Source organism: Carcharhinus amblyrhynchos, chromosome 16 (assembly GCF_965287045.1).
Source record: "Carcharhinus amblyrhynchos chromosome 16, sCarAmb.v2.hapA, whole genome shotgun sequence".
NCBI classification, from domain to species: domain Eukaryota; kingdom Metazoa; phylum Chordata; class Chondrichthyes; order Carcharhiniformes; family Carcharhinidae; genus Carcharhinus; species Carcharhinus amblyrhynchos.
In genome coordinates, this window is record NC_137339.1 from 21,259,353 (window position 1) to 21,283,259 (window position 23,907).

A 23,907-nucleotide genomic window follows, 5' to 3' on the forward strand; every position below is an offset into this window, starting at 1 on the left:
TATGCATTAGAGATTTCACATAAATTAGCTTTCCAAATTACACTTACTGGCACTTGCCAAGTCCCCATCTGTCTAAGCAGATCAGTAGCCTACAAAGGTCTGTTACAACTCTCAAGAGTCTTTGGGGAAAAATAGTGTTTCAGCAATGGTATGAAACCATAATAGTGTGTAAACATTTCAACTGATAAAATGAGTATCGTTATTCAGAATTTGTGGCACAGTTGATATATGACACATTTATAAAGATATATAATATTGTGTGACTGTCTAATTTGTCTGTGCTAATAAATACATATGACTGTTAGGGGTCAGTATGCACCAATCACCTTTGACATTTACTTACTGAAACAAACATAATTCCCATATTAAAATTGTAAAATATGAACAAATTGAGATGAAGTAGTCATTTAGAAGCTGTAATAAGGTTGAATTACATTTTTAAAATGTTAGTGTTACAATGAAGAACTTGAAATGGAGTGGGAATGATGTGGAGATGCCGGCATTGGACTAGGGTGGTGGGCACAGTAAGAAGTCTCACAACACCAGGTTAAAGTCCAACAGGTTTATTTGGAATCATGGGCTTTCGGAGCGCTGCTCCTGCATCACTTGAATGGAAATGGAGGCATTTCTGTTTTGAAACAGAGGCACTGTTGTAATGGGGGAAAACGCAGTTGTCAGTTCTGATGAAAGGAGGAAGAAATATTCAAGAGCTCAGAATCAGAGAAATTGAGAATTTGAGGAGGGGTATTTTGAATAATTTTAGACTTTTTATAAATTTTATAAATTTTAGACTTTTTATAAAGGGGTATTAGGTGTAGGGGTAGAAATGTGTGTCCAAGGCAGTTAGCATTGTGGGCTGCTGCCTGCATGGTATTCTTCAATGTTAGAAGTGGAGATTTGCAAATTTTCCCTTGCAAAGTTCACATCGGCACCTGATACTTGAGTTTACTCAAAACTTTATGTAGGGATTCTAACATATATGCAAAGAGTTCAAAGAATAATTGCCAAGATGGACAGTGATGTGGAGTACAAATGCAATGGATGATGTGGAAAACAACTGCAAATTACAATGTGAATGATGTATCGAGATATCAACCTAGTATATCCTGCAGTTCATCCAAGTCCGAAGAGTCGAGTTTCTAGTCTAACGGTATGCCTTAAATCACAGGTCCCTGCAGAACTTGCACTGCATAAATGGAATTTTTACCAAAATATCTTAAATTATCTTAAGGTTATATACTAAATATAATTCTTCTTGATTTTCTTACCACACCTAGAGATGCATGAGGCAGATGAAGCACATGCCTGTATCTGTTTCCGTAGCTAGTTTTCCCTCGAATAGGTCGCTAGCCTGTTGCCAGAGGCTATAGCTTGAAGGATAAACTTCACATCAATCATGGCTGATCAGGAGGCTGTCCTACTTTCACTGCCTGCTATAGGCATATTGCAAGGATATACAGTTGACACTCAACCTTTTCAGACATATTATGAGCGCATCTTCCATGGCCATCATAGAATGGGACTTGAACCAGATCAGGTCAGATCAGTATGCACTAGTATGTCTTCAGATCAGGTGTCCAAAGATTGGAGAGAGGCAAATGTTCTGCCTTTGTTTAAGAAGGGCTACAAGGAAAAGCCTAGAAACTACAGGCTGGTGAGCCTCATGTCTGTAGTGGGAAAGTGGTTAGAAGGTATTCTGAGAGACAGGATCTACAGGCAATTAGCAAGGCAAGGACTGATTAGGGACAGTCAGCAAGATTTTGAGTGTGGAAAATCATGTCTTGCAAATTTGAATTTTTTAAAGGGGTAACGAAGGAGGGAGATGAGGACAGTGCAGTTGACATCATGTAAATGGATTTTAGGAAGGTCTTTGACAAAGTACCGCATGGTAGGTTGTTGCGTAAGGGTAAATCTCACAGGATCCAGGGTGAGGGATACAAAATTAGCTCGATGATAGAAGACAGAGAGGTTGTAGAGGGTGGTTTTTCAAACTGGAGACCTGTGACCAGTGGTGTGCCACAGGAATCAGTGTTGGGTCCACGGTTAGTTGTCATTTATATTAATGATTTGGATGAGAATTTAGGAGGCATGGTTAGTAAGATTGCAGATGATATCAAGATTGGTGGCACTGTGGATAGTAAAGATTGCAAGGGGATCTTGATCAATTGGACCAGTGGGCTGATGAATGGCAGATGAAGTTTAATTTTAAATAAATGCAAGGTGATACATTTTGGTTGCTCAAAACAGCGCAGGAATTACTCAATTAATGGTCAGGCATTGGAGAGGGTTATAGAACGAAGAGATCTGGAGGTGTGGGTTCATAGCTCCTTGAAAACGGAGTTACAGGTGGACAGGATGGTAAAGGCCGGCATTTGGCACGCTTGATTTTGTCAGAACATTGAATATAGGGGTTGGGATGTCTTGAAGTTGTACAAGACATCAGTAAGGTTACACTTGGAATACTGTGTACAATTCTGGTCACCCTATTATAGAAAGGATATTATTAAACTAGAAAGAGTGCAGAAAATATTTACTAGAATGCTACCAGGACTTGATGGGTTGAGTTATAAGGAGAGGCTGGATAGACTGGGGCATTTTTCTCTGGAGCGTAGAAGGCCAAGGGATGATCTTTTAGAGGTCTATAAATAATGAGGGGCAGAGATAAGGTAGATAATCAACATCTTTTCTCAAAAGTAGGGGGTTCTAAAACTAGAGGGTATAGATTTAAGGTGAGAGGGAAGAGATACAAAAGGGTCCCCGGGGCAATTTTTTCCACACAGAGGGTGATGAGTGTCTGGAACAAGCTGCCAGAGGTAGTTATAGAGGCGGGTACAATGTTGTCTTTTAAAAAAAACATTTAGACAGTTACATGGGTATAGAGGGGGATGGGCCAAATGCAGGCAACTGGGACTAACTTAGTGGTTAAAAAAAAATGGGTGGCATGGACAGGCTGGGCCAAAGGGCCTGTTTCCAAGCTGTAAACCTCAATGACACTGACTCAAAGGCAGGAGGATATCCACTGTGCCACAAGGGCTTTGTACTAAATATGATTGTGGACTCAAAAATAACTTACACGTCTCTAAACACAGCATTTAAAAAAATGCTCTTAAAATATTCATTACAAGTCTCATTTAAGCAACTCACCATCTCCTGTGACAAAATATCCAGCAAACTTCTTAAAGTAGGTGGATTCAAACCGTTGATAGTTGCCATAAATTGTACGCATTATGGATGGCCAAGGCTTCTTGAATACCTACGTGTAAAGAGGAGTAAAGAATCAAAGTAATTGAATTGAAGTAATATAATATATAACAATGTACTTTGGCATAAAAAATACAAGCCACACATTGATATGTTAATCACACTAAGAACTTATAGCTCAAACTGCACAACAGACTTATTCTGCATTGTTCAAGATTCAATCAGAGCTGCAGTAATAACTTTATTAATTAAGATTGCTATTTAACATTATTAATTATGTTGTGCAGTTATTATCAATGTAATGATAACAAGAAGGTTTTGTAAAATACTTCTCAGTAACATAAATAAGCTGCACTCATATTGTTGTATGTTTGGTGGAGAGAGGTAGAGAGAAAGAAATGCATTGAAGTGTGACAGATACAGCCACAGGAATGGAAACCTGACCAATTTCACAGATCGGCTGCAAATTGCAGTGGTTCTCTATTTAATGGTTACATTTCTTCCTTTTAAAATTTTGCTTCTTTTCTGTCCAGCCCATACAACCAGTCTGCCCTATGAGTACATATGCTGCTGATCCATATTGTTTCAGTTGGCTACCAGTAGCTAAGCACAATCAACTCACAGCACCATCCCTTTAATTTTACCCACTGTTCCTATAGGTAATGGTTCTCTTTGATGTCAATGGTAAGCTCTTTAGGCATGAACCATGTTCTACATGATTCCTGTGGCTGTATCTGTCGCACTTTACTTCAATGCATTTCTTTCTCTCTACCTCTTTCCAACAAACACACAACCTGTCTGAACAATATGAGTGCAGCTTATTTATGTTACTGAGAGAAGTATGTTACAAAACCTTCTTGTTATCATTACATTGATAATAACTGCACAATGTAATTAATAATTAATACTGTTAAATAGCAATCTTAATAAATAAAGTTATTACTGCAGCTCTGATTGAACCTTGAACAATGCAGAATAATTCTGTTGTGCAGTTTGAGCTGTAAGTTCTTTATGTGATTAACTTATCAATGTGTGGCTTGTATTTTTTATGCAAAAGTACATTGTTATACTTGAAGAAAAAGTGGAAAATTGAAGCACATGCAATTTCCTTTAGGCTCAGGTGAGCTTGTGGCCACCAACTAAATAATTTAGAATTGAACTAAGAGCTGGATAACAGATCAGGAAAAGCAAAACAAAACAAAAGAAATTTGCTGGTGGACAAATGTTCCAAAATGCTTACATATGATGCGGTGTCTCCTAACAGAACTGATAAGATGCAAATCTTCAACATCAGCTGGATATAATCAAAGCATCAGTGACAGATTTTGATTGCATCTATTTTTCTTTCTCACACGGTCATAATTCTTTGAAATCCAACTTGAAATGAGCCTAGGCTTTGAATATTTGAGACCAAGCTAGATAGATTCTTCACTGACAAGGGAATCAATGGGCATAGGGGGTCGATGGGAAAGTAAAGGCCACAATCAGATCAAACATGATCTTATCAAATTGCAGGGCAGGCTCAAAGGGCCAAATTGCCTATTCCTGCTTGTAAATCTTATATCCTTGTGTATTACATAATTGGAATCCTTTGCTTTGAACAATACAAAAACTTGGTTACTATTCGTACATTGAGAAATTACTAGGGGTTGCAGTTCCTGGTTCAGCTTGGCAGTTCCTGATTTTTGCTCTGCACATAGCTGCATTTCAGCTCAGAGTGCTTAAGCTCACACTGAGGAAAGCTAACTCTGCTACTCAGGAAAGTAGCTTTGTGTATGAGTCACCACATTTCCCTATGCAGAGCTCATCTCTCAGTCACATTTTAAACGTTAAATGTTTAGATAGTGAAGGCAGCTATTCCTGCACTCCTGGTAGGTTTAGGAAATGTCCAGGATTTCAGGACAATAATAATCACAGCTCGCTTAAAATTGCATTAAATTTATCTCCCATGCAGTTTCAAGCTGCTTCAATCAGGGGTTAGGTTAAACTCCTCCTTCAAATTTACAGTGCAGGTTTAGCAACAAAGTGAAGGAGAAACAAATTTCCACACATATTGCCACATAATTATCTATCTTTTCTCCAACTTGATCTCTCTCTCCTCAGGTGTCACTCAATAGCAGCAGTGACAGGATTTTTCTCCCTTCCAGCTGACAAAACTGGGACTAATTGCAGTACTCTCACTGTTGCCCCAGTTGATGTCAATTAAGAACACAAATGGAGAATTGAGCTTAGTGAAGAATAGAACAAGCCACAATTTATGTAACAGTCCACACAATGTCAGATCATCCCTATGCACCTCACAAACAATGAGACTTTTGAGGTGTAGTTACTAATGTAATATAGCAAAACTTGGCAGTCAAATTACTCACAGAAGTTAGATAAATAGATAATCTGTTTTATTTATATTGGTCAAAAGATAAATGTCGATCAGGATACTGAGCAGACTCCCCTGTGCTGTGGTAGTGGGCTATCTCTTATGTTAATTTGAGAAATTGACTGCATCATCCAAATAAATTAGGGCAGAACACTCTCAGCAATATTTCCAAGCCTCCGGAGGGAGGATTTATCCTGCAACCTTCTAACTTAGAGACAAAAGTACTATGATTGAGTCAAAGGTGCTTTAGTGTTACACACACACGCAAGGCCAAAAGAGATAAGTAACCAAAGTAACTTTTCTCAAAAGTCAGTTCATGTTTCGACCAACTTAAACAGAATTTGAGGTCTCTGCTGCACTGCCAGTTATGTAATTCGTATTGTATGTTATATAGCAATTTTGAAGTGCTACATTTCATTTGTGGAATAAAATTGCATTGGTTCTATGAAATCACAAAACAGCAATGCATGTAGACAAGTGCATCGTTATGATTGGTACCCACAGAATGCAACATGCAGCTGACAGATCTGGATGATACAGCTGGCTGTGTATCATGTTCTGTCCTACAACAAAAAAACTCAGTAGAAGGCTGCCAGACTTCTGCTGACAAGCCAATCTTTAATATCAGGCAAAAGTGGGCAGGTGCAAGATGTTTGTCCTCATTGAATTTTTTTGTAACTAAATTGTTGTATGACAATGGCCATCTCCAGGGGAGAGATAACCTATAGCTAGTGTGAACACTAAGTGATGTGGCATTGATTAATAAAGATGGTCTCACTTTGCTTGGCTTCTGTACACTTGGGAATTAAACTATCAAACTAACTTCTAATTATTAGGTACCAATGTGCATTGATTTGAAAGTACAACAGGGTATAAATAGGCAAGCCTTCACTCCATAAGTAGTAGCCTTTTGTATTTGTACTTCCTAACATTCACTGCAATACAACATTTTTTCTAAATATGAAAAAAAGACAACAATCCATACCAAGTAACCTTCAGCCTCTCCTTCTAGTTCTTCTCCAGATTCATTGAGAATGGCAGGAACAACACCAAAAAAGGGAAAAGTCTGAAAATTAATGAATATCTGCATTATTAGAGCTTATACTTAACTTATAAGATCTAAAATTGTAATGAATATTACAATGAAACATCTACAAGTAGTTACAGGCCATCCATAATAAATAAAAATCAGACTTTTAGTTTTGCATTACTGGCCAAACATCAGCTGGGACAATGGTTGGACCAGTATAATTGTCCTCAGCATCCCCGAACTGGAAAGGAAAATTAACTGCCAGGATCTCTTCAAGCTCACACACACAAAAACGTTATCTGAATAAAGTGATGGCAGGCATCAAATTCTTTTGTACTCAAATCCCAAGCAAGAAGTCAGGGACCTGAATTTTCAGGTTGGATCCTGAGAGTTGGCATTTATCACATCCCTACCAAGCCTGACAGGCCCGCTGCCATTTTACATTCAACTGAATATTGACTTGCAGCAGGTGGGACTTCCATCCACCCTTAGCCAACAGCTCTCCAGGCCGTTTGGACACAGAACAATGTCCAGATGAGATACTGCCACACTGTACCTGAGCCCAAGTCCCGAAGTAGGTGATACCTAAGGGATTCGGGGAGGGGCTCATGGGGGGGAATCTTGTTGTCAGTGGGTAGGCCTGGGGGGAGGGGGAGGGGGGTGCTTTGCAGAGAGCACCCAAAATCTGAAAGGGCCTTCAGATTGAGCACCACTACCATCCCCTTCTCGTCAGAGATGGAGATTTTAAAAGTTTTTCAGTTTGGAATCCTGCACTTAATAGCCTTAACAGGGGCATGGGCATTTAATTAGCGTCTACTGGGGTGGGGGTTGTCCCCCAGAGGTAATCCAGTCTGATCCGCTCCAATCCCCCGCCGCCAGGGAGGAATGTATAATTCTGGCCAACGTGTTTGAGAGAGATAAGAAAAAAATGGAAGTGAAAGAAACAGGAGAAAGGAATGAAAAAAGTTCAAGGTGATATCTTTGTTAAATTTGAAAAAATGTTGAGCATTAGAAAGTTGTTACTGAGTTCGGAATCTGATAAGGAAGGAAACAGTAAGGTTTAATTAAAATCTTGGGAAATATTTTTGAGTCTTGATGTCGTAAGTTGGTGTTTACCAGCACTATCGCAATAACGCTTCATGTTTCATAAGAACATAAGAACATAAGAAATAGGAGCAGGAGTAGGCCATCTAGCCCTTCAAGCCTGCCCCGCCATTCAATAAGATCATGGCTGATCTGTCGTGGCTCAGTTCCACTTTCCCGCCCTCTCCCCATAACCCTCAATCCCTTCTCTTATCAAAAACCCATCAACCCGCTTCTTAAAAATATTTAGCGAGGCAGCCTCCACCACTTCAACGGGCAGAGAATTCCAGAGATTCACCACCCTTTGAGTGAAGAAGTTCCTCCTCAACTCCGTTCTAAACCGCCTCCCCTTTATCTTGAGGCTGTGCCCCCTAGTCCTACTGTCTTTTTTGAGCGGGAAGAGTCTCTCCACCTCTATCCTATCCATCCCATTCATCATCTTATACGTCTCAATGAGATCTCCCCTCATTCTTCTAAACTCTAACGAGTACAAGCCTAGTTTATTCAGCCTCTCCTCATAGCTCAATCCCCTCAACTCCGGTATCAGCCTAGTAAACCTCCTCTGCACTCCCTCCAGGGCCAAAATATCCTTGCGCCTTTCGAACAGGAAATGGCACAGAAAGGACAGAATAGCTAACTTCAATTTCGTCGTCCATTTGAAGTGATACAATTCTAGGAGGTTGTTATATTTCTGTACAATCAATTTGCATTCAGCAAATTTTAAGTCTAGGCTGATCAATGACATTTTACTTACAGCTGAGCCTGGCTTCAGTGGAATGGCAGCTGGAAGAGGAGTCATCATGTGACCACCCTGAAAACAACAGAGAATCTATATTATAGGCAAATAGATAACTAAGAAGGCTAAAGTGAACACACTGTGTAAGATGTAACATACCACCCTGATAATCGGAAGTGATATAAAGTACCAACTTGACTGGTTTAATGCAGTTTTCCTTCAATCTGAGGTTTCAAACAGAAGAACTGCACAATTCAATCCAAATTGGCATAAATCCATGGTCATAAATCATGAACAAATAAAACTTGAAACAAACAAAATATTATTCTCAAGGCTAGCAATAAAGCACCACCACTATGAAGAAATTCAATATGCAGTTGGTCAATGGCAAATATGTCAATATTCACCGGGAAATTTAAAGAGCAACTTAAAAGTTTGAATTTTGTCCAACGTAATAGCACAAAAACAGCACAAGGATAAGGAATGGGCCAGCATTCAACATGAAAGACAAGTTTCGTAATTGAGAAATTATTCAGTAGACTCCTTAATGCATAATAACAGTGTTATGTATATATCTATATATAAAGTAGCACATTTACAAGTTTTAATAATAACTTACAGTCTCAGTCTGCCAAAAGGTATCCATGATAGGACATTTCCTGTTACCCACTACATTATAGTACCAAAGCCAGGCCTCCGGGTTTATCGGTTCTCCCACTGTACCAAGGATTTTCAAAGACGCCCTACTAAACCTATATGGGACAAAATCCAAAAATCCAACTTCACAACTTTAAAATAAACACAAAAATTCAAATTTACTGCACTTCCTGCACAACATGCCCAACTATCTCAGGGCAATATTTTGCCCACAAATAAATGTCATACCAATGGTGGGGTGAGTGGAGTATAAACCTGAAAACAGTAATGAAAATACTTCATCTTCAACCATATAGAAACAGGCAGGCTTACTATAGTGTGGACATTATATAACTCCACAATTTGGGAGTCAAGTGCACTTATCTACAGCCCATAGACAATCGATTCCATCGACTTTTATTCTTCCATGGGATACTGCGTCACTGCTCAGTTCAGCATTTGTTGGCCATTTCTAATTGCCCTTCCTCCGAATGGCTTGACTGGCTGTTGCAATTAAGAGTTAACCACATTGCTATGGATAAGGAGTCACATGTAGGCCAGACCAGGTAAGGATGGGAGATCTCCTTCCCTAAAGGATGTTAGTGAACCAGAAAGGATTTTACAACCTTCAATAATAGTTTCATGATCACCATTACTGAAAGTAACTTTCAAATGTATTAATTGAATTTAACTTCCATCAGCTGCTGCGGTGGGATTTGAGCCCATGTCTGTAGAACATTAGTTTAGGCCCCTGAATTACAAGTCAGGTGGTGACATTACCACTATGTTATCATCAACGTCCCATCTTTTCTTTCCACCTATTTAATTTCCTGAGAGGATGTTTTGTGTATTACTTCCAAATTCCCAAAGATAATCAAGAAAGACTCCAGAATATTAAATTTTATCACATCCCCACTCTTCAAACCTCAACTGTTATCATTCACAGATAACTTCCATCTCACATATTCTCATCTCCAGCCTTATCCAGCACTGGAACCTCATATTTCGCTGCATCATTTGATCATTTCAAACCCCTAAGCCCTTTACATTCTAATTCCTGAAAAGGTGGAAATGATTAACCATTTGTCTAACTTGCAAGAAATGGAAATACATTCTATTAAAACTGATAGTGACATAGTAATTCAATTTTTTAAAAAATCTCACTTTTTAACTGGATCTTCTCCATATTTCATAAGCAATCGAATAGCCGTGGGTGCGGTGTAAAATGTTGTCACTTTGTATTTGTCAATAATCTCCCAGAAACGACTTACATTTGGGTAAGTTGGTATACCTTCAAACTGGAAAGTAATTTTTCAAAATATTAACTGAAAAGGCTTAAACAAAATCTCAGTTCAATATGGGTTATAAAATCTATGTACGGTTTTACCGTTGTTCAGATAGCTGCTTATATCTGTTCAGTTACATCCTTTTCATTCAAAGGATTGACACTTCTGATCTTGAATGCAACAGCACTGAATCAGATTGAGACCAATCAAAAATTTAAGGTGTTAATTACTTCTCCCTCAGATTCAGTAAAATGTGTGCTGGTAGTGGAAAGTAAGCAAAGATGACTGGAAGCATAAATGCATCCTATTATAGAATGAGTAAGATGAGTGGTTGTCATCAATTTCTTTCCGATTTTGTGCATTAGCTAGAGTACATAGAATATAACACATGAATTCTTCTTTAAGAATTTCTCTGCTCAACTGATCGGTAGATAATATCAATACCTCAATACTAACCATAACACTTGTGGCACCATTAGCCAGAGGTCCATAAGCAAGATAGGAGTGACCTGTAATCCACCCTATATCAGCTGTACACCAATACACGTCATCAGGTTTGTAGTCAAACACATATTTAAAAGTTGTGGCAGTATAAAGAAGATATCCTCCAACTGTGTGCTGCACACCCTTTAAGAGAACAAACATTTGATTACAAACTTCAGAGCTATTATCAAAGAAATCTAATTAATAGAAAAAGGTCTCATCTATAGAACATAGAATCCTCAATTTAATACTAGTTGTTGCATGCACAAAAGCATTAATTGGTGAATTCTTGTTAATGTCAGAAATTGGTGACAGGCCACATGAAGGCTCAGACCTATTTTCAAAATGACAAGAAGCTAGGAACTGTGAAAACAGAGAGAGAGATTTGGTGGTCCAATGACAGAAATCATCAAAACTTCAAACTGGAAAGTAATTTTTCAAAATATTAACTGAAAAGGCTTAAACAAAATCTCAGTTCAATATGGGTTATAAAATCTATGTACGGTTTTACCGTTGTTCAGATAGCTGCTTATATCTGTTCAGTTACATCCTTTTCATTCAAAGGATTGACACTTCTGATCTTGAATGCAACAGCACTGAATCAGATTGAGACCAATCAAAAATTTAAGGTGTTAATTACTTCTCCCTCAGATTCAGTAAAATGTGTGCCAGACAACAGCAAAAAAAAATTAAAAGGCTAATGGAACATTGGCCTTTTTTATCAAGAGGTCTGGAATACAAGAAAGTGAAGGTCATGTTGCAGTTATAAAAAACTGATTAGACTTCATATAGAGCAATATGTTCAGTTTTGAGCATTGCAGTTCAGGAAGGATAGATCAGCCTTCAATGGGTGCAGAGGGCTAAAGAGTTAAATGATTAAGATGGGCATTATATACAATGTTTGTATTTCCCTTCACTTCTGTGTAGAAAACAATGAGTGAATGACCTGAGGTGATTAAAGGAACTGATAATGTACATAGAGAGAAACTATTTTCTTTAGTGGGGGATTGTTCACAACATTGGCAAGGGTTAAAAGTTACAATTGGGGTTTGGATTAGGAAGGAGATTCGTTCATCAGTGTTTTATGGCAGGAGGCATTTCTTTGCACAGAGCATTGTGACAATTGACATCTCTAGGCCTATGTTCCACTGACGTATTGATGGAGTGCTACTCTGTCAAGTACTTTGCCTTTTGGACTCTGCAAGCCCCTCTGCAGCCTGTAATTCACATTCAAGATATCAGCCTCAATAGCAGTCAGGGCTTTCACTGCAGCAGTTGGATGATGGGTTGCTGCTAATTGAGATGCAATGGAAGCTGCATCGTCAACCATCAGGCACGCTAGCAGAGGTGTATCCACATGTGCAAACGGAATTGGGCATCACTTCCACAATGGAAAGGATAGGCTTTAAACTTTGAGCAAAGTCTTTTGCCAAGTTGATATTTCATGCTCCTCAACACTGGGAAGCCAGCCAAAAGACCTGCAGTCAACGAATTAAGTATTTTATTGGGCATACCCATTCGTATTATGCTGTACATTGCCACAATATATGTCTGAATCCACAGCAGTGGAGCCCATGTGCAACGCTGCCTTCTGGCAGGCTGGAATGGCATCTGTGCTACCTTTGCTCTCTGCCCTGACTGCAGGCCTCTCATGCCTGGTGTCCTACCACATACAGATCCCATCTCCAACCTAAGATACACAGAGCGGGCTCGTTACTGGTGAAATCAAGTGACGATGCTGTGTCTCGATCATTATTCTCTTACTGTTCCCACACTACTGGCTAGATTCAGTGTCTAAAGGAACAAGGTACAAGGGTAAGGTTGTTCTTGGCGGGGAGGAGAGAAAGAAAACAAGAGGAGCATTCTTACACCATCAACTTGTAAAACAGAATATGGGTGAGGAGGAACATTAGACATGAGAATAAACTCTGTTTTCATTGTTTCAGTTCTGACCCTTTCACTAAAAATTCTTCCTTTTAGAGATTCAGCAGATCATCCCACAAACTCCCTCTGATAGGCCAGAAACCTGGAGGGTCAGTTAAAGAGCCACTGTAAAGCGCACTGACAGAACAAGCATGTCCCGAACCCACTAGTGACCTTCCTTCTCAAGTAGGTCTATTCAGTTCAACACAGTCAATCTGAACAGCCAACTTTGCATTCAACAAGATTCTACAAAACAGCAATAAAATAGATGACTAGTGAAATTGCATCCACAATCCACCACACTCAATCGAGAGAGATGCTTCCATAAAGAATCTGAGAATTTCTACATTAAGGTAATTGGATTTAATGAGCAGGAAGAACTTGATTTTAACAATTTGTTCCCTCTGATGGGGATTTCCATATTGAGCTATATGTTTGAAGTGTTGCATCTACTAATTGGTGACAAACGGGGGAATAGTTGTTTGAAGAATTGAAATTGGTTGTGGAGATGTTGAAACCATGGTCAAGTGGTGGTTCGCCCAGGACGAGGCTAGCCCATTGCACTTCGGTTGTGCTGACGCCTGTGACGTCCCCGAATGCGGGATACTCGACTGCAAAATTTGTGGAACTAAACCTTAATGGACAGTAAATTCGACAGACTGCACATGGTTGGGTGCAAATACACTGATCCATGTAAAAACTAACCAATGATACAAAGGGGTTCATGCAGATTTCTTGCGATTTGATTGTTGATACATCCTTCCCAAGACACAAATGTCTTTGAAGCAATGTGTTTAAAATAGTGCAATCTGTCATTACAATAAATATTTTAAAACATTTCTACACTACACAGGGAGGATACAGTCCCTAAGACACAATTCTAATCAGTTATTAGACCGTCAGAGGAAATTTCCCTAAGTGTCAAGGAGTTTTGTTCACAAATTACTATTCCATATAATCTGGGGGGAGGAGGGAAAATAATCTGTACCGTGGAGGGTTTGACTCAAGAACAGCTTCTTCCCTGCTGCTGACTTCTGAATGCACCTACCACATACTATACTGATCTTTTTCTACACCTTGTGACTGCAATACAATATTCTACACCCTCTCCTTTCCTTCTCCTCTATCTACTCTATGAATGGTATGCTTTGGCTGTATAGCATGCAAAAAACAATACTTTTCTACTGTGTCCCAATCGACATGAGAATTATAAATCAAATCAAGTTTTACTAGCGTTAAATGGTCCAAACGTGAAACATTTAGGGTGGAATTTTCCCATCCCGCCACCACAGGAATTATAGACAGGGCAGGACAGGACTATGCAACGGCACATTAACTTCAAGCAGGATTTTCTGGTCTTGGGACGAACACAGCCGGAAAATCCCATCCTTAGTGCAGTAGGAAAAGTAGTCAAAATTTTTGTGGATGCTATTAACAAATGTTCTTTACACATGTTGGTCAGGCAACTAGGTGTAATGAAATTACAGAACACCTTTTTAGCAATGACTCTAGTCCTGTAGGGAAATGCCTCATCAGCTCGGATCAGAATGTAATTAGATTTACAATAAGTCCTCATTAATATCACAAAAACAGAAAATGCTGGAAAAGCTCAACAGGTCTGACTGTATCATCGAAGACAGAATAGAGCCAATGTTTCAAATCTGAATAACTCTCGGTCACGAAGGGACATTCAGACTTGTAAGGAGAAAGTTACACTTTTGTTTTGTATTTTCAAAAGTTATTTTTAAAAGTTATTCCATTTCCAATGCAGGAATTTAGCAATGCAAAATATGTCACGTTAGAGGGTACAATGTTTCAGTATGTTTTTTTTCCTGATCAGACAGGTCTTGCAAAAATAACTACAGTTTTTAACATTGACTCTTGTGGGAATCTTTGTTTCAGTTAAAGTCATTTCACCGAAATTTATGATTTTCATAAATAGAACCACAACTTTTATTCAGGATTTACAGAAATTTCATTGACCAAACTAGGCTACAACCTTCACATAGTGACCTTGGAAAAGGTGCACTGAAGAGCCACAAAAATTATTCCTAGCTTTTAGAATCAGAATCCCTACGGTGCAGAAGGAGGCTATTTGGCCCATCAAATCTACACCTATCACAATCCCACCCAGCCCTTATCCCATATTTGCCCTGCTAGTCACCCGCCACTAAATGGCAATTTAGCATGGCCAATCAACCTAACCCACACATCTTTAGACTGTGGAAGGAAACAGGAGCACTCGGAGGAATCCCACACAGACACAGGGAGAACATGCAAACTCTGCACAGACAGTGACTCAAGCCAGGAATTGAACCCGGGTCTCTGGCACTGTGAAGTCGTAGGTGCTAACCACCGTGCCACCCCAGATGGATTAAAGAGCTGGATATATTTACTTTAGAACAGTGTGGATCTGGAAGCAATCTGTTGGAGTTGTATAAAATAATTAATCTAGGCAACATCCCTCCTCCCACAGTATTTCCATTTGACAGACTGGGGAGGACAATTTAAACTATGCCAAAGTCAGAACAGTCGGATGTCATATAGTTCTTCTTTTCCAAGAAAATAGTGCGTGCACTGTTGCAATAAAGTTGTTAGCTTGTCTGGTATGTGCTGACTCTCTGCATGCCTTCAAAAGCGAGTTGGACTCGTCTTGATTGGGGCTACGATTGTATTTTATAAATAAAGGATGTTGTTGGAATGGTCAGTGTGCACCCATAGAGTAGATAGGGGAGAAAGAAAGGAGGGTATACTGGAGTGACTTTGACTGCCCTATTTCACTCTGCATTTTTTGCTTCTCCTAGGAGATTTCATGACTATGGAGGGAGTGGCAGAATGTTTCCAGCCATGGCATTCCAGACAATATGAAGGTGGGTCAGGCTCAGTGGACTATTTCATCTTTCCCAAAGAATCATGTTCATATGTTCTGCTATCTTAGGAGGGATGCCATTACCTTTGGTTTTCCAGTTGATCCACTGGTGTAAAGGATAAAAAGGGGATCTTCAGAGTCACACCATTCGGGTTCACATTTATCACTAGCTTCCTTCATTAAATCATGCCACCAAATGTCAACATCTGCATTCCATGTAGTCTGAAATGTACAAAGTTCGGTCAACATGATATTAAAATTGCAAACAATTATAAAACTAACCAGCTGCAGCAATTAAAAATACATTAATCATAGTGTAAACTGATATCATGGAACTTTATTCCTCCATCAATTCATAATGTGCTTTGATACTGTAGCACTCAAGTTCGACAAAAACAAGCATAAAATACTCATGATCATATGTGCAACTTCTAATTCCCCAATCTTGGGACAAATGATGGCAACCAAAATAAAAAAGCAGCATGAATAGTAAATAAATGCTTGACATCTGGGACAAAACAATGCTGAATAAAATACTGATCAATCAGCATCTAAAAGAGGATTGCAGTTTCAGTATTCTGATAAAGAGTTATGTTCAAAATGTTAGTATTGCCCTTTGAAGATGCTGATTGATCTGCATGTTTCTGCCTTTGTTAAAAGCAAATAGAAGAATCATTTCATTATAGGAGGCGGTCATTTGGCCTGACTTGTCCATGCTGGCTCTCTGCAAGAGCGACTCATCGAATTCATTCCATTCCCTTGCCTCTCCCCCCCCCACCCCATCGCCTTGCAAATTCTTTGTCTTCAGGCAGTTACCTAATTCTCTTTTGAAAGGCACAATGGAATCAGCCTGGATCAGTCTCTCCAGCTGTGCATTCCACTCTTTATTGGGTAGGATCTGAAAAGCACTGATGGAGTGTGTGGTGAAGGCAGATTTATTTGTGGCTAAAGAAAGCTTACCCAGGTAATACTTGTATTTATATACCTCCTTGTCACAAAATGGATCCAAGTGCTTCATTAAAAAAAACCGTGACTTATATGGGCAAATATGTTTAACTTGTGTCTGTAAAATTTCATAGTGTGGTCAATTACTAATTTTGGTTGCATTTGCTGAATCACTGGATGACAGGGAGCACAGCCTGTACTATTTCACAATAGTACATGAAATCAGCAAGACCCATCTGAACTATCAGAACAGAATCTCACATTCATATTTCATCCGTTGACTTGGCAGCCTACATTAGGGAGTCTCAGCCTAGTACCCAAATACACAATCACCTGAGGCAAGAGTACTTCAACTGAGCCAGCTTGAGGGAGGCTTTACAAAAATAAACTTTTCGGCACATTAATTAACTGAACAGAAAGGGACTAATTTTAAGATTCAGATTTTAAAATTACAACACTGACTTGGACACAATAAATTGCCCAATGAATGCTAATATATTATAAACTTACTGGGGGAAATTCTCCCATCCCGCCCACCATGGGTATTGGATAGGAGGGAGGACCACACAAAGATCCACTGACCTCAGGCGGGTTTCTCCGGTTTTGGGCGAGCGAGACCTGTGAATCCCACCCATTCTACTTACAAGCATTGCAGCAAAGCAGAGCAGAAGCTTGCAGAATTTGCATTAATCAAAGGCAATATGGCATGCAGCTCTGAAGATCAAGAATTATGCAACATTATTAGTATACAAGGAATTATACCATGAATTATTTGGCATTCTTTTAGTTACAGGTTGAAGCCATGCAGTCAATGTTTTAGCAGTTCAGTATGATTATTTTAAAAAAAACAAGGGTCTTGCAGTGCAGCACCACTGACGGTTAAGCGATGATTAATTTTTTGTACCACACCAATAACTATAGTATTTGATCAAGATGAATCACTGACACTAAAAAATCCCCATTAATTTACAGATTGGAGTGAAGTCCTAAATTACCTCAATTGAAGAAAGACATTTTTCAAACACCGGTGTAATTATGTAAAGCCTGAATAAACATGCATGTTCATGTTGTGGGAGAGGTAAAATGGCTATACAACTCTGTCACACAATTTTTAGCTTTAGTACTCATTACAAATCCCAAACTTATACAGTTTGTAAGAAGCCAAGGCTGCGTAGATAACTGCCAAAACCCAGCATACATGGTACTTTAGCAAGGCTTCCCTCATTCTTTGATATTTATGTTGCATTCTAAAGACTTGTAGGAACCAACTGGTTCTTTATTGTTATTTTCCTGTGCAAGTTAAATACTTCCAACACCTGATAACCAGTTTACATAGTGGGAAGCAGTAGGATTTGGGTTGGGGAACATACAAATGTTATCAATCTCAACATCAATTCAGCTTAAATCTGTCCATTTCTGGTTTTCCCCCAAAAATGATACTGGAGACAGGCAACCAACCTAGTCTTTGGAGGTGTGCGCATTTCATATTTTAATAAGGCTGAGAGCCTCAGGTCTTGCCTCCACTGTTAATTTTAAATTGGATGTACTGTTTTCCAATCCGGGAAAGCCAACAGCTAAAGGGAAGAAGAGAACGCTGGATACAATAGGCAAGTGTCTTTCTAGCACTGCCCGGGGGCCAGGTGGAACAGGGGTCTTTTCACTCTAGTCCAGCAAGATCACCTGACACAAAGTAAGCATTCTGAAATGAAAACGGTTTTTCTCCCTCCATAGGCACTGCCTAACCAGATGGCTATTTCAAGTAGTTTCTGGTTTCCAAGATTTTCATCTATAGTATTTATATTACCTGTAAATCACTACCAAGATAGGACCTCAGAATCTGTCTCCACATTCTCAGAGCCGCAATCTCCCACCAACCTAGATTTCTGGTCCTTAACCACCACTGATGCCAACATTTCCAATCTCCCCCTCCCCTTTCCAATTTCTATTCACCAGACTCCTCAGATCCCCAGCCACCTTCAGCTTCTAACCTCCTGGCTCCAATCCCTTTCCTCCTCCACCACCAGCTAGATCACACTGCCCCTCATCCACTCACTGTCCTAAGGCTGCCTCCAACATTTGATCTCTCCCTACCTATCCCCACAAGCCTTCAGCCACTGAGCTGACCCTATCTGCTTACCACCAGTCTCCAATCTCTTCCCCCATCATCCCCATCCCTTCCAACCTTTCCAATTCCTCTTCTGTGCGCTGCATTCACTAGCTGCAGATTGAAGCAAAAAAAAAAAGCCTTTTCGACTGATGACCAGCAAATTGCCCAATCTCAATGGTTTGGGTCAGGAAATGAAGACAAAAACTGTTAATCTTGTCTCGTCACTTAATTAGGAGGGAGCTGAAGGAAACTAAATCTCCTGGATTTGTGAATGTTAAAATTGTACAACCCTGCTCCACCTGTAAATACTTGGGACAATGTTTCGCTAATCAATAACATCTGTTTGTGTGAGAGAAGTGCAAGGATAGGACCATAGAACTAGGCATGTGTCACTGTGCCTATTCTGCCATCTGATGTGATCATGGCTGATATGTGCGTGCATGGGGCTGGGGGCTGGAGGGGGGGGTGGCATGTGCGGGCATGCACACGATTGTGCATGTGCGTGTTCCACTATCTGATGCAATCATGGCTTATCTGTGTGTATGCGGAGGTGCGTACGTACAGGGGGGTGTATGTGTGCAGGGATGCGTGCGCACATGTGGGGGAGTTGTTTGTATGTGCATGCAGGGCTGTGCGTGCACACGCAAGTGGGTGTGTGTGTGTGTGTGTATATGTGTGCAGTGGTGCCTGGGGGTGTGTGTATGTGCACAGGCAGGTGCGTGTATAGGCTATACTGCAAGTTGTGGATGCTGGCTGAGCAGATGGTCTGCCTCTGTGCTCTAAACATATTTTTATATAAAGAACCAAATCAACTGTCAAAACTGTCAGAAAGGCCTGTCAAGTGAATTTGTCAAAAATGTCAAGAGGATCTGTCTAGCAAAGGACACCAAGACATTCAAAAGTTCTGCTCTTTAAATCTCTGAAAACAGTGAGTACTTTAACTTGAGGACACTTCTGAAGCAACATAGAAACTGGTCAGTCTCATAATAAAAATGGTTCAACACTCTTCACTTTTCTTCATAACCACCATATCAAGCAAAGTTAGGTTACAAGCTGTTTCTGAGTGTCACAATAACAACTAATCCACTTATACCGCATCAGTTGATAAAAATGGGCAAGAGGGATATGAACAGTTTATAATTAATTCTCATCTAATCCTTGATTTGTTTAATGAATATGGTGAACCTAGATGGAATTACAAATATTGGAACACCACTGTATCTCTAATTTAGAGTTGTTTGAAAAAGAAAGCTTGTTATAGCATCAATAAGTTGGTTCAAGCTGTGCAGAATGGCGAGTGTTGAAAGAACACCAGCAACTACAAGGGTAGTCAGAAGAGTGCACACCAGTTATCATATGGCCAGACAGCTCCACAAATAATGTTAATAAACTGGGGCAGGGTGGGAGAGAAGAGAAACATATAGCAAAGCTAATGTACAGGTTTCAAAGTTGGCAGCTTCATTAAGACTAAAATACCTGCATTTTATGATGAACATTCTTTGCTTTCTCATTGTCCTTATCCTGTAGGGAGTTCATAAATGAAAGAAGCAACATTTTGGCAAATGCAGGCTTTCCTTTTTAAAGATTTATACTTTTGCAACTACAATAGATTTCAGACCTCTCCCATACAACATTACTGCACATCATTTCCAAAGTAATTCCAAGCAGAAAATTGACTAGTTTGCTTTTTTTTAAATGTATATTAGTGACGTCAATGCAGTTTTTAAGAATTGAGAAGGGCACAACGAATATTGAAAATAAACAAAAAGAAAAATCAAGGTTTGCTGATCACACTTGCAGAAATCAAAATGAATCAGGTCACACACAATGCTATTCCAGTTAAAATGAAGATTGAGGTGAGAAAAGAGCAACGTAAAACTGCATTCAGATATGTGCAGATCAAAGCAAACTGAACTAAACAACTCCAAAACAAAAGTGAAATAAATCTTCTCAGCATGATAGATTTTATCCTATTTTGAAGCATCTGTTAAAATATTTCTGCTTTTCCCCTTGCCTGGAGGTTGTAGCAGGATCGTTTTGCAGGTGGCGACTGTGTGTTACTTGAAGCTCTATCTGTACAAGTTTCATCTGTAGCTCCTGTAGCTTCTGTAACTCCAAGGTGCTTTACAACAATGCACTTTCCAACAGAGAAGTTCCTTCAAAGAAAATTACTTTAGAGGCCAGAGCAACTTTCAGAACTTTTCAAAAAAAAAGATATAAATTTTAAAGGTAAGGAACAAAAAATTACAGACACCAGAAAATCTCATTATGATTCACATGCCCTTAAGACAAGATTTAAGGTGACTTAAAATTACTGGATTGCACCATACACACCTCTCTCTGCACTTCCTGATTGCTTCATCCGCTATTTGCTTCAAGTTTATGGGTTTATCCCCTCTGTAAAATCCATCTAAGAAAACACAAGAGTTAAAACATTAAATATTTACAACTGAATGTATAATTTTTACTGGATTCTTAATCTAGTGTAAATCAGCCAAAGGGAATGTTACAAACCACTTAAGATGCCCAAAAAAAAAAATCAGATCTTTTACTTCATCTCGCACAGTCAGAAACTCCCTCATGCCCTACCAAAAGCAGCTTAAAAAATCTACCCAGGAAAAGCATCAGGGTAAGGCCAGGTATTCCACACTGCATAGTTCCTTTCCTTCCAAAATCTAACAAGCCAACATGAGCTCAGCCTGTCTGAAAATAGGCACAGGACTAAGCCAATTAAACCCTCCAGCCTGTTCTGCCAATCAATGAGAACATGCCTGACTGTGACCAAATTCTATGTGGCTCAGGTTTTCCCGATATTCCTTAATTTAATCTCAGACTTAAAATGAACAAATTTACCCAGTGTCATCTTTTTTTTAAAGCAGAACGGAGTTTCAAATTTCCACCACCCTTTTGTGTAGGAGTGTTTTCTAACTTCATTCCTTTATGGCCTGTCTCTAACTTCTTATTTGTCTCCTGGTTTTCCCAGCGGAAACAGTTTATCTATTCTACTTGTTCCTCTTAATAGCATGATTGTGTTTTTCATTTGTTCATGAGACATGAGCATCTCTGGCAAGGGCAGCATTTGATGCCCATCCCGAGGAAAGGTGGTGGCGAGCCACCTTCTTGAACTGCTGCAGTCCATCTAATCATTTGATCAAATGATCTCTTAACTTTCTAAATTCCAAGGAATACAATCCCATTTAGTGTAATCTCACCTCATAATTTAATTCTTGGAGCCTCAGTGTCATTTTAATAAATTTAGTCTGGACTCCATCCAAGGCCAATATATCCTTTCTGCAATGCAGTATGCAGAACTGAACACTGCACTCTGGGTGTTGTCAAAGCTTGGTTTGGTGTAGCTGTAGAAAATCTTCTGCCCTTTTATTTTCTAGCCCTCAGGCCATAAAGATCAACATTTCATTAGCATGTTAAATTACCTTTTGTGCCTGTTGTATGACACTTCAGTCTGTTTGGACCTCTACTGTTTCTAGCTTATCACCATTTAGAAAGAACTGATTTATCCTCATTTCCAAACCAGATGACCTCACACTTGTCTGTAACGAAATCCATTTGCCACGTTTCATTTAATATATGTTTCCACTACACTATTTATGATGCTGCCCGCCTATGCGTCACCAGCATGCTTGGCTTTCTGTCTCTCTATCCCATCACCTAAGTAATTATTAAATACATTGAGTGGGTGAGATACAAACAGGTCCCTGTGACACTACTGGTCTCATGTTGTTGCCATTATATCTCATGCAAAAACTTCGGTGATCCACCTTCCTGGTTCCAAATTGCTTAATTGCCTCTATTAATGCAGGATTGTGTAATATCTATGATACATATGCATTTGTGCAAATAGCAAGGTATAGTTATATGGCATTGTAAACACTAAAAAAACTAAACGCACAGTAATTAAATTGTCAATTTATACAATGCACCTTTCACAAATTAAAATCTAACCATCATAAGAGACTTATGATGGTCTTTTAAGAGACTTCTGGATGAGTACATGGGATTTAATGGGGTTTAACGGGATTCAGGGTTGTAGGTAGGCCTAGTAGGTAGGGATATGATCAATGCAACTTGTGGGCCGAAGGGACTGTTTGTGCTGTTGTTTTTCTATGTTCTATAAACCACTTCCGATAAAGATCTATATACAAAATATTAACTTGTATTTTGTTTTTACAGACGGAGCTAAGATCAACACTCCATGCTCATGGTACTGGGGAGAGGAGTGCCATGTGCAATGGGCAGGGATGAGAACAGTGGGCACAGTGCGCAGCACAGTTGGAGAGTTTGGAGATGTGGAGACCCTGTTGATCTTAATAGCATGGTCCAATTTAGTTAAAATATCAGGGAGTTCTGCTTGACACCCAACTAGATTTATCATCTGACCGAAAGGTAGGAGTGGGAATGTGCCAGCAGAGATTGGTTGCTGGGAAACCATGAACATCATGCTATTGACAAAATGTATTTTAAATCATTTTACTTTTAAAAATGGAAATCAATACAATCAACAGGAATATCATGGGGGAATTTTTACTTGTCAACAGCTTGGGTTAGGTAGATGTGGGTGTCAAGTAGCATGTAGGTATTCCAGGTGGAACTGTCACATATACTATGGTGCTTTAACTCCACAAATTTTGCATTCCCGCTAGGAAGTCAACTTGATTGATCAGCTTGGTTTCCAGTGTTCTGAAGGAGGACCAGGTAGGTCTGATCCCACAAGTTGGGGGTGGGAGTCTAAACCTGAAGCGAGGTCTGATCTGATCACCAACCCCTGGGCAATTGTGGGGAGGGGCGGGGGAGGTGTCCGAAGGTGAGGGGCATGGCTGGCCGGGAGAAAGCAGTCCTGGCCCACACAGTGTGTGATGATGGTACTCTCCAAGGCTGAATACTTCACTGCTGTTGCTGGATGTATCCTGGCCGGCCATAGTTCAAATTGCAAGAAGGTTAAATCAGTCCATTCCAGCCTTAGTTAAAATCCAAATCTGCTCTCCCCTTGTCCTGTCTCACTCAACCCCAGAGGTTGTCAGGTTGAAGCCAACTTTCTGATGCACTTAGAACTTTTGTTCTTTTAACCCCACCCGCACCCAATCTGACCTACACACACACATTAAAATTCCCAATTTCTCTGCAGTATAAAATGTATTTATAATTCAACAACAGATGAACTGCTGAAAGTGAGACAGCAGGAAGCCTGGAAGCATTGTTACAGGATAGGTGACAGG

At 39.6% G+C, this 23,907-nt stretch overlaps 2 protein-coding genes across 6 annotated transcripts in view; one reads left to right on the forward strand and one right to left on the reverse strand.

The window, feature by feature from the left end:
• Positions 1 to 23,453, forward strand: part of LOC145353880 (uncharacterized) — a 50,260-nt gene extending 26,807 nt beyond the window's left edge. For 2 of the 4 annotated variants that reach the window (XM_080204801.1, XM_080204804.1), the window contains 2 exons: positions 15,557 to 15,622; positions 17,539 to 19,106. In XM_080204801.1, the coding sequence (XP_080060927.1) occupies positions 15,557 to 15,620 (64 nt within the window). In that variant the 3' untranslated portion in view covers positions 15,621 to 15,622; positions 17,539 to 19,106. Of the gene's footprint in view, positions 1 to 15,556; positions 15,623 to 17,538; positions 19,107 to 22,864 lie in introns of those variants that run through there. The other 2 variants (XM_080204800.1, XM_080204803.1) reach the window with 2 other exon arrangements.
• Positions 1 to 23,907, reverse strand: part of acss2 (acyl-CoA synthetase short chain family member 2) — a 67,293-nt gene that overhangs the window by 14,631 nt on the left and 28,755 nt on the right. The window contains exons 6-15 of one of the 2 annotated variants that reach the window (XM_080204797.1): positions 21,008 to 21,083; positions 20,688 to 20,829; positions 20,150 to 20,194; positions 15,706 to 15,843; positions 10,803 to 10,973; positions 10,225 to 10,358; positions 9,044 to 9,176; positions 8,443 to 8,499; positions 6,561 to 6,641; positions 3,145 to 3,253 (exon numbers count right to left, since the gene is read on the reverse strand). In XM_080204797.1, the coding sequence (XP_080060923.1) occupies positions 3,145 to 3,253; positions 6,561 to 6,641; positions 8,443 to 8,499; positions 9,044 to 9,176; positions 10,225 to 10,358; positions 10,803 to 10,973; positions 15,706 to 15,843; positions 20,150 to 20,194; positions 20,688 to 20,829; positions 21,008 to 21,083 (1,086 nt within the window). The remainder of the gene's footprint in view (positions 1 to 3,144; positions 3,254 to 6,560; positions 6,642 to 8,442; positions 8,500 to 9,043; positions 9,177 to 10,224; positions 10,359 to 10,802; positions 10,974 to 15,705; positions 15,844 to 20,149; positions 20,195 to 20,687; positions 20,830 to 21,007; positions 21,084 to 23,907) is intronic. The other variant, XM_080204798.1, reaches the window with a different exon arrangement.